Consider the following 11,579-nt stretch of genomic DNA (forward strand, 5'->3'; position numbering starts at 1 on the left):
TATGAAACTGTAAATTGCTTATTAACAGTGTATGAAGCATTGAACAATTACTGACAAACCGTTTTCAAATTCAAATTTTAGTTTTAGTGCATGCAAACCCATTTCATACCTCTGAATAATGATCCATCAGTCAGGAAGTATTCAGTTTCTGATGCACTGTCACCTGGACATATACATATTGGTTATTAGTTCAGTTCAAACACAATGTGACATAAATAAGACATGCATAAATTCATTGTGTTATTAACAGCATGTGTGTGTGTGCAGCTGAAGTCATCTCAGTGTTTGAGGTAATGATCTATTTATCTATATAAATAAACAATGAAAGCATCACTGATGATCTTGCCTTCAAATAAAAATTCTGCTAGCGATAATGGAAGTAAGTACTTTGGTGAGGAACCCTTTATGCTCAGAAATGGCCCTGGTTACAATACAAATACATTATAAACACAGTTATCATTTATATTAGAGTAAAACACAATGAGCTGCAGCCCATAACCTTAGGTTTGTCCTGAACTTATAACATTAGTAATCAATCATGTCATGTTTCCTTAACGGATAATCTTCCAATACCGATTAAAGAAATTTTGTGTCTTACCAGAATACCTGACAATATATGCGGCTGAGGTCTTCGCTTCATTTCTCTGAGTAAGCAGACATCTCCACTCTGTGTTGTTATCTTCATCCAGGAGTGTTGTTGTCAGGGTGCTGTCACAGTGTCCTGGTGGAGATATCTGATATCTAGAGTCTGTCTGTAGATCCTCACCAGCCTGATTCACCCAGATCAGCTGAACTCCCTCAGCACGGACCAAAGTATCACAATAGACTTGATCATAATACAACTGACAGGAGAGAGTTACAGAGCTGCCGCTTCTGATCTGAGTGGATGATGGAGAGACTGAAACTGAAAATAAAACAAATGACCCAAACAGACTTCATTTATTTGTATTGTTCATTTGAGTATAAAAGAAGGATATGTTATTATAAATTGACCACATAAACATAAAATTACCATGAAGAAAATGCAGATAAACACGTGCATCAGTTCCTTGTCCATTCACATATCGTAGGCAGGTGTAAGATCCATAATCTTCTTTTGTGACTTTGGTGATGTTCAGAGAGCAGTCAGAGTCCAGACTCAGTCTCTCTGTGTCTTTCTCCTTTTTCCCTAAAGTGATCAGTTCAACTGACTTTAAATGTCTGCTATAGGTCCATGTAGTTGATGTGCAGTCAGAAAGAGCATTATTATAGGGCAGACGGACACTTCCACCAGAACTGCAGAACTCGTGAGTGTCCAATGGTCCTCCAATGGTACCTATTATTGATAATAATAATAACAAAAGACAATTCAAGATTGTAAAAAAACTTTGAAGCTGGCTTTAGAAAGCCTATTTTAAGTGTTTTAAAAAACTTGTAGTTTGAAGATGTTGAGTTAAAGAAATTTGAATAAACGATAGATGGATGGATAGATAGATAGATAGATAGATAGATAGATAGATAGATAGATAGATAGATAGATAGATAGATAGATAGATAGATAGATAGATGGATAGATGGATAGATGGATAGATGGATAGATGGATGGATGGATGGATGGATGGATGGATGGATAGATAGATGGATAGATGGATAGATGGATAGATAGATAGATAGATAGATAGATAGATAGATAAAATAAGAATAACAAAAAGTTCAAATAGCATTTTAGTAAGTTCACTTTCTCAAGCCAATTTAATAATAATAATCTGTGTTAATTACTTATGCAGACACTTTCTTGATGAAATACAGTCTGTAAATACACTCATTTTTGTCTTGTCAAACAAATGATCAAGGCAGAGCAACATGAGTTCAGGGTAGTATTGCAGAAAGCAAGGTTAACTAACTGTCACACAAACCCCCGAACTTCATGCTGATTAACCCAAAACTTTTTGTACAAATTGTATTGTTTGTAATTCGTTAGTATGAAATAAACTGTATTAAGCCCTATGTGCTTGCAAAGGTAATATGGCTGCGAGATGTATGACCTTTTTTAATAGAAATAAAAAATTATAACAAGCAAAAATGCTTTTGAATGCAGATCCATGCTGTGTAAAATGAGCTTTAGAATTAAAATATATTGTATATAAAATATAGATAAAATATATAATATAATATTGTGTGACCGGCTGCTCAGGTCAAATTTTGTTCAGAGAATAGGTTGCTATGGCTACATAATCCGAAAGCTATAGGAGCCAAAATTATGTGTTCACATATTCGTAAACTAACCCAGATATGCTACATAACCTGCTTTCTATAACACTCCAGAGTTTACTTTATAATTCTTTTAACATAAATAGAGCTTTGCAAGAGAATTTAAAGTGTAACAGTAGTATATGCACAATTCTAAACATGCAATAAGAAAAAAAAATTTCATCAAAATATAATTGTACATATTTAAACTTCAGACACAATGTCAGAATAATTTAACTAAATTGTTTGTATAGATGGTTGTTCACATCATGCATCTTTTATCTTATAGATCATATGCAGATTGTTTTTACCTGTGAGAAGTGAACAGAGAAGGATCAGTCCCAGCAGACACATGTGACACTTATCAGTCATCGTCTGTTTCTGTCAGTCTTTATTTTCATTATATGGTTACAGCTCTTCCCTTAAACATCATCAGCTCCTCCTGTCAGTGATCACTTCCTCTGCTGCAGTCTGATTTCACCATCTGATTAGTCCTGACACTATGATACAGAAGAAATCATATGAATGAAGAATTGAATGAAGAAAAGTAGTATCTATACGATATACTGTATACATGTGGTTTATTCCTCATGTTTTGTATTTTGTTTGTTTTCCTGTTTGATATAGCATTTGCTGTTCATTTGATTCTTCTCGTGCTGCTCCCTTCTCATCATTTACCATGGTTAAGTTCAGGTGTTGATTGTTTAGGCTTGTTACTTAAACTATTTATAGCCTACCATGCGATTCTTGATGTTTAGGCTACGCAGACGTAAAAATATAGCAGTTATGTATATATATATATTTTTGATTCTACCTTATAAGTGACACTTAAATTCAACACTGCTATTTTCTAAAGTGCACTGAAATAAATGAACCAGGTATAACTGGACCCATTAAAAATGTTAATGCTATAAACACAATGCATCTACATCAATAACTCAACCATCCATCAGATCTCAAAACACACAACAGGACTACAAAACATTCAGGTTTAAACATTTTTATAATCAGCAATATTTGTATCTATTAACAAGCTTTAAATGTTGCCTTGCTTGTTAATTGTTGTGTAACTAAAAAGTAGTAACTTATTTTTCATTTTATTTGAAGTTTGGATACATTTTACTACAGAGTGTGAGAGCTCAGTTTGACCACTCTGGTTCAACCCACAGAGAGAACAGGGTGACTCAGTTTAGACTGATGGGTGTGAATTTCTATTTTCAGTCAGTTCCTCTTCTTTCTTTAAATAGTTTTTAATTTGCCATTTCCCTTTTTGCTATAAACCATTCACAAATCATTCTGTTTCAATGGTGCAAAGTATCAAATGTTTAATTCCAAGTTTAGATCCAACAAACTGAAAAAAAATCCAATTAGATTGCATATATTTTTGCACATTTGCATACTACATCTCATTTCAACAGCTCGTTGAGAGGTCGAATAACCTCTGAGAGCCTGCTGAAAAAATATATTCCAAAAGGTGTAATGAATGTTGTCAGTTTAGCACATTCCATATCCAGTGGAATCAGCAAGAAGCCACTAGCTGCATCAAGAAGTGTGAAAACTTCGGCATGTGCTAGCCTAGGAAGGATGTCGTCAATTGTTGGCAGCACAAATTTCTCTCTTTTTTACAGCTTTATTTATTTGTTTCAGATCCATAGGCCCTGTCTTCTTTGGAACGGCCAGTGATCTCCTCAACAACACCACATTGTACCATTCTCTCTAGCTCCGCCTTGACTTTTGGAAGCAAGGGCACGGACACCCGTCTTGCAGTGTGCACACTGTATGGTACAGCATCCTCCTTGAGACAGATTTCACTAAACCCAGTTCAGAAAAATAAATGGGTTGGAGCTCTTCTAGCCTCTTAACTAAACCCATTTCACTTGCTGCATCACGACCAAGGAGATTGTTTATATAGGGACCAATCACCACAAATGCTTCAAAAATATGCTGCTCCTCTTTAAAGGTAGTCTTAGCTCTGAACTGACCCTTGCATTGCAATGTACCCCCTTGGGCTCTAAATTTCACATTAACTTTAAGTTTTGGCTTGTACTTCAAAACTGAGAAGGTTTTCTCAGAAATGACACTTATGTCAGCGCCTGTGTTCATTTTAAAGTCTATGTCTGTGCCCTGAATTGGGAGTGTGACAATCCAAGCTCCACTTTTGTCATCAATGTGAGTTTACTCACACAGGAAATGGGTTACTTGCTGCCCTCTTGTGGTTTTCTGACATCATGGACTTCTCAGTTCTACAAACTGGCCTACTCTATTATTAAGTGACCATACAGAGGAAGTCAGTGGTATCAAGTGGTAACTTCTTATTTTGTGTTCTACAGAAGAACTGAAGTCATACTTATTTAAAATATCATTAAGGGAAAGTGAATGATGTAAGATTTTTATTTTATTTTTTTAACGAACTAAGAAAAACTTAATTCTTAATTAAAGACTCTGTGGTAAATATAATTTTGCAACCCTGTATGTTATGCGTGGACTGTTTTTATTTACATAAAAGCATCAGCTAAATGTCAAATCAGTCATATTTGTACTGTTTCTTGGCTAAAGGTCACACATATTAATAAATATGATGTAACCAATGATACAAACAACATTTCTAAATGTACTACTCCCAGCACTAATGTAAATAAACTATTTGATGAATATTTTTCAGACAGATGTTTTGTCACCTAAACAATCAGCATGTCATTAAATGACAGTACAATCCCCTGAACACACTGTAGGCTACCTCTATCCCTCACAGCCTCGCTTTCATTCCTGTCTAAAAATGAAATACGGTATACCCTAAGGTTTATCCTCTGTTACTAATTTGAAAACGTAGCTAGAATCCATGTGTGGAGGAAATGTTATTTTGTTAATTTTATTAGTAGTTTTATTTGCTTTACTAAATAGTGCTCTTTCTTTACTGAATGTCTAATTAATGTGCTTAAGTTTGTCATGAGATAGATGAGAGACATAACAGGAAATCTGAGTGTGAGATGAGAAAATGTTATGTCAGCTTTTTAGACGTCCTGGCTTATTAGAAAAACGCATCTGGAGGACATAGTTAGGCACCTTAAATGGACATATGTTGAATATGCATTATGATTGGATGAGATCAAATCATCTGGATTTGATGAAGGTATAGATGTTGAGTTGGGCTTTGAGATCTGTATGACTGTTGACCTTTCTTGAAATAGAAAATTGCCACAACACATTGTCTCAGACTTTTTCTAAGGAGATATTATAAAGGAGACAGCACAATTTCATGATATTCTCTGTATACAACAGTTCAGTATTAAGCAATTTACATTTCAGCCCCAATATTTCCAGCAACTGTTTTTCATTTATTCATGACATAACGATAAACTGTGCAGCAGTGGTATTTCATTCTTCAGTCAGTCAGGACCTGCAGAGAAAATAATTAATCAACTTTACAAAGTTGTTTTTCATTCTTTTTTTTAATTGGTTGAATTTTTGCATAGTTTTTTAGGAGCAGAAAAGAGATATGACTTATGCTGACGTTGCCATATACAGCAAAATTCAAGCCAAAAAGAACAAAGTGAGTATAACACTTCTTTGTTCTTCCATCAATGTCTGATTCCATCCACCTTCTTTCAGCATGATATTTTGTGCACCAAATCAGCTTTTTTTCTTTTTAAATTCTTCTAAATTTGTTTCTTGAATTAAGCTCTAACACGTGCTATGATAACTGTGAGTAACACTTATTTTTATTCAGGTTAATGAAGTGACTTATGCTGCCATTAGAGGAGCAACAGCTGGACCTCAGGATAACTGCAGTCAACTTTATGCCTCTGTGAAGAACCATCAGAAACTCTAACAGTCAATAATTATAAAAATACCTCATAATATAATTACCTGAGAATGTGATCCTATAATCGACATTGTAAATCTTGTATATGTTTACAAACAAACCCAAGTGTTGATCTGATTTACTTGCAGGATTTTGGTCAGTTTGGGATGCTTATTTTAGAATCTGCTTGTTGATCAAATGTACAATTTTAATAATTGATTCTCCACTTGTGCAACAGTTTATTTTCCAGTAACTGTTTTTAAAAGTTACGCTATTTCTTTTGTGAGTAACGCAGTGATGTTTGAAAGTGTTCTGCTCGGCAGAGCTGTAGAGGAACCATTAAACTGAAGTTGACGAAATGTGAAGTCGGCTGAACATACGACATATGATTACATTGTGTGTACCAGTCCACAAAGTATTCCTCACTTCAGTTACAGAGGTGCAAGATTCAATTCAGTCCTGAGAAACATTGTTTATATGAATGTTTATATTAAGAATAAGATACAAATGCAATGATTCATTATAATCAGTTAACAAAAGCAAGAAGAACAGACAGCCGATGTGTCGTTGGGATATTGCAAAGCCTTTAATATGCAGTCAATTCTTAAAAGAGATCAATGAATATTCCTGAAATGCATTTACAGGAAGAAAAAAAAAAAGATAATCATCGAATGGGTTTCTACATTTAAATGATAACACAGTGAGAAACAACAGCATAAGCTGTATGTAGTTATTAAAATGTTGTTTATATTTATTTTTTATTAGATCATTGATTTGACATTGAGTCTCTTACAACTGATTCATTAAGCAACTCTCAAAGCGGCCAAACATTTTTACTTTGCCTATTCTGAGGGACCAGCTGCATTAACATTATGAAACTGTAGATTGGTCTTCTATTGGAAAAGTAAGACTGATTATCCTTTGGCAACTGCTAGTTGGTCACACTAGTTCTTAATACACAGACTTAAGATGGTGGCTAAGTTTATGCAACTGGCCAGTTCTCACCATCAGCCAGTGAGTTTGTTTTTATGTGGCCAATTCTAAGAAGAGTATCTGGGGGGTGGGGTGGGGGGTTATGAGATGAGAGCACCAACACAATGAAGTGTTGTAATGTTGAGACCAATATAGAATTGAAGGATATGGATCAACTTGCTAGAAGAAAGAAGAGGAACTGCTGGTGGAATGATTCAGTCTAAACTGAATTCACACCCAGATCATCATTTCTATATATGTCTGTTTCATCAGTCTGAGCAAACTTACACAGTTTCTCAAGCTAGTTCTCACACAGAACAGTCAAATGATTTGAAACGGTTCTAAAAAATAAGCATATAACTGGAAAACATATAACATGATGGTGGTTACTTACATTTGACTGCTTGTCATATGCTCTCCATATAACCATGTGTGACAAATAAAAATGTTGAATCTTGAAAAATCTATGTATTATGCAACATGTTATGCCACCTGTGTTATAATACTAAAATAGCACAGAAATTGTATAATCCCAAGAATATCCTTAAATACAAGAAATAAAAGTTAATTACAAAAAAAAGTCAAATAAACCATTAATACTAAAAATGTTACAGAAGTATATAAAATACAGTCATGGCCAAAAGTTTTGAGAATTACATAAATATTGGAAATTGTAAAAGTTGCTGCTTAAGTTTTTATAATAGCAATTTGCATATACTCCAGAATGTTATGAAGAGTGATCAGATGAATTGCATAGTCCTTCTTTGCCATGAAAATTAACTTAATCCCAAAAAAACCCAGGCGGCAAGGAAGCCGACCGGAAGTTGAAGTCGGCCGGGTGCTGCCATCTTGTAGCAGAACTTCACTTGCGTTAGCATCCCATTGACCTCCCATTCATTTTGGCGTCATTTTGACAGCGAATAACTTTACATCTGAGGCGTTTAAAGATTCCATTTGTCCATTATTTATTTCTAAAGATACACGACAATGTATAAAGTGCTCCATTACCTTCTATGTTACATTATGGCCCCGTAGAAACAGTTTTTGTAAAAATAGGCTAACGATTGCGTCATAACCACTCGACTCTCTGTCGCATTACCGTACAGACAGGAGGAGAAGCTCGCAGGCAATTAACTTAATATGGCGTACTGGCGTTACATTTTAAAATACTATACAAAATAATTAATCAGAATACTTACTCCTTCTCACTCACGCCAAAGAACTCCCCGCTCAAGCTCGCCGTCTCTGCAAGATTAACGACGGCAGTTTAGACGCACAGCCACTTAGAAGATTTACATCTGGCAGACAGGTTGCTGACGTCATCAAGCTTAGTTTGAGTCTGCGCGTCAGAAACGGAAGTGCTAAAAATAGCTAAAAACGTGCTTCACTTGTCTCAATTGAGTTCCAATGGGGTCGCTGTGTCCATTTCTTTTACTGTCTATGAAAAAACCTTTCCACTGCATTTCATTGCTGTCATTAACCTTTAATCACTCCTAAAAAAGGACAACACTTAAAGTCTTTGGGGTCATTTTTACCCCAAACTTTTAAAAAGCGATTGCATAAGGAAATATACATTTTTTATATGGAAAACTATATATCATTTTTTTTATTTACTTCTCAACTATACATTTATGCTGTGTTTTTGTGGAAATTTTGAAGTTTTTTACCTATTTACTGCACAATTACATAACTAGGCCATAAATTGGCTCATGAAAAATGATTTTTTAAAGAAAAAATCACTTAAATGATGATCTTAATTAAATCTAAATAGTTTCTGGACATTGCTCTATGTGTTAGGGATAGAATACTGCCATCTAAAGGTTAGTCAAAAAACTTTATTTCTTATGGGTTAGGAATTAAAGTGCAATGGCCACATGTATCCACTAGAGTGCTATAGAGACTCATTCATTTTCACTTCATTTTTCTTGATGCTTCAACTTCTCCTCACAACTTTATGATATATATTTTGTGAATATTTATTTAAACATTTTGAAATACATAAAAAAATCTGTAGTTTTGTCAGAGTTAGAATTTGTTGTTGTTTTCTAATATATTTTGAATTATCTGCTTTTGCAAATTATTATACATACATTTGAAAAAAACAAGTCACCACTATGACATGATTGTAATCACACACTATTTATTTCAGAAAATTATTTATCAACAACTATTTATTTTTTTAGAACAAGAGATTTTAGAACAAGATGAATTTTAAAAGTAAATAAACCAATATAATACAAAACAACAGCACCAATAAACTGTAATGAACAGGAGTGAAGGGTACACAGAACAACTTTTTTTATAAATCACATGGCTAATAAACATGTGAAAGAACAAGCAGAATATTATAGAATATATATTACAAGCTTGTTCCATGTTGCATATGTGACATTTTTCAGATTTGTGCCAGTTTAGTTGATTTTATTTGCCAATTTCTATAAAAATGCTCTCTGTTGCAGTGGCATACGTATGTTTGTGTGTGTGTGTATGTGTGTGTGTGTGTGTGTGTGTATGAGATAGAAAGTTTGTTCCACTTTGGGTTTATGCTCTAGGACCAGACCTTGAATTAAATGTAAAAATTTTTAGATTTATGCCAGTTTAGTTAATTTTATTTGCCAATTTCTATAAAAATGCTGTCTGTTGCAGTGGCATACGTATGTTTGTGTGTGTGTGTGTGTGTGTGTATGAGATAGAAAGTTTGTTCCACTTTGGGTTTATGCTCTAGGACCAGACCTTGAATTAAATGTAAAATTTTTTAGATTTATGCCAGTTTAGTTAATTTTATTTGCCAATTTCTATAAAAATGCTCTCTGTTGCAGTGGCATACGTATGTTTGTGTGTGTGTGTGTGTGTGTGTGTGTGTGTGTGTATGAGATAGAAAGTTTGTTCCACTTTGGGTTTATGCTCTAGGACCAGACCTTGAATTAAATGTAAAAAATTTTAGATTTATGCCAGTTTAGTTAATTTTATTTGCCAATTTCTATAAAAATGCTCTCTGTTGCAGTGGCATACGTATGTTTGTGTGTGTGTGTGTGTGTGTGTGTGTGTATGAGATAGAAAGTTTGTTCCACTTTGGGTTTATGCTCTAGGACCAGACCTTGAATTAAATGTAAAATTTTTTAGATTTATGCCAGTTTAGTTAATTTTATTTGCCAATTTCTATAAAAATGCTCTCTGTTGCAGTGGCATACGTATGTTTGTGTGTGTGTGTATGTGTGTGTGTGTGTGTGTGTGTGTATGAGATAGAAAGTTTGTTCCACTTTGGGTTTATGCTCTAGGACCAGACCTTGAATTAAATGTACAAATTTTTAGATTTATGCCAGTTTAGTTAATTTTATTTGCCAATTTCTATAAAAATGCTCTCTGTTGCAGTGGCATACGTATGTTTTTTGTGTGTGTGTGTGTGTGCGTGTGTGTGTATGAGATAGAAAGTTTGTTCCACTTTGCGTTTATGCTCTAGGACCAGACCTTGAATTAAATGTAAAATTTTTTAGATTTATGCCAGTTTAGTTAATTTTATTTGCCAATTTCTATAAAAATGCTCTCTGTTGCAGTGGCATACGTATGTTTGTGTGTGTGTGTGTGTGTGTGTGTGTGTGTGTGTGTATGAGATAGAAAGTTTGTTCCACTTTGGGTTTATGCTCTAGGACCAGACCTTGAATTAAATGTAAAAATTTTTAGATTTATGCCAGTTTAGTTAATTTTATTTGCCAATTTCTGTAAAAATGCTCTCTGTTGCAGTCACATACATGTGTGTGTTTGTGTGTGTGTGTGTGTGTGTGTGTATGAGATACAAAGTTCGTTCTACTTTTTATTTATGCTCTAGGACCAGATCTTGGTTTATTTGTAGAAATTTTCAGATTTATAATGGATTTAGTTTTATTTTTTTGACAAACAAAATTTTAAAAAGTCATTTTTTGCATTTTCCCATTCATTTTCAATTCAGACCTTAAAAGGTAAATTTTTTTTACACACCTTTAGAACAACCAAATCAAGCCCAGTTTTTTTGTGCATGTTTAGATAGATGATTTAGGAAATGTCACCGAGTTTCATGCCCCTGCGATGAAGGTAACACTTTTAAAAAATGAAGGAAAAATCCATTGGGGTCATTTTGACCCCAAAGGATGATTAATTAAAGGAGCTTTGCGTAGGTTCTGACATTTCTAACCGTTACTGAAACCAGTGGCCATTAGAGGAACTGCAGCCAGTCTCATGCTCGTTCTCAGTGCGCACGCTCTTTTTTTTTTTTTTTTTACTTACGAGGAGTGTCCGTGGGTGTCTGAGTTGTGCTGGAGTCTGGTCGCTTCTTTCCATCTGCAGAGTCCATCTGAAAACACTATTGCCGCTGCTTACTATAATGGCTGGCATGCCGTACGGTTGTAAGCCCAAGTAGACGAGAACGCGCATGACGTCACATTTTGTGAATTTTCGCGCCAATTCGGGCCCGACTCCTCCACACACAATTGAGCCCACAGGCTGATAGAGGCAACCGTGGTGGACAGTCGAGGTGTCATTTTTTTTTTTACATCATGGTTGGCTCATACATGTACAAATGAAAACTCTATCTTAAAGATTT

At 34.6% G+C, this 11,579-nt stretch overlaps 1 protein-coding gene across 1 annotated transcript; it reads right to left on the bottom strand.

Moving 5' to 3' along the window:
- Window positions 1-437: 437 nt before the first annotated feature.
- LOC132157913 (uncharacterized) lies at window positions 438-2,601 on the bottom strand. Its single transcript, XM_059567172.1, has 3 exons — window positions 2,541-2,601; window positions 1,013-1,315; window positions 438-898 (listed from the first exon to the last, which is right to left on the bottom strand). Exons 1-3 carry the CDS (start codon window positions 2,599-2,601, stop codon window positions 552-554), a joined length of 711 nt encoding a protein of 236 aa, XP_059423155.1. The 3' UTR covers window positions 438-551.
- Between the last annotated feature and the right edge of the window lie 8,978 nt (window positions 2,602-11,579).

The sequence above is a fragment of the Carassius carassius genome, chromosome 15 (genome assembly GCF_963082965.1).
Source record: "Carassius carassius chromosome 15, fCarCar2.1, whole genome shotgun sequence".
NCBI classification, from domain to species: domain Eukaryota; kingdom Metazoa; phylum Chordata; class Actinopteri; order Cypriniformes; family Cyprinidae; genus Carassius; species Carassius carassius.

Bases quoted from the DNA above. Each gene is read 5' to 3' on its own strand.
- LOC132157913 (XM_059567172.1), bottom strand. From the start codon at position 2,601: ATGACTGATAAGTGTCACATGTGTCTGCTGGGACTGATCCTTCTCTGT. The intron at 1,316-2,540 runs GTAAAAACAATC...TATCAATAATAG, and splicing joins TCTCTGTTCACTTCTCACAG to GTACCATTGGAGGACCATTG. The intron at 899-1,012 runs GTAATTTTATGT...TTTCAGTTTCAG, and splicing joins TTATCTGCATTTTCTTCATG to TCTCTCCATCATCCACTCAG.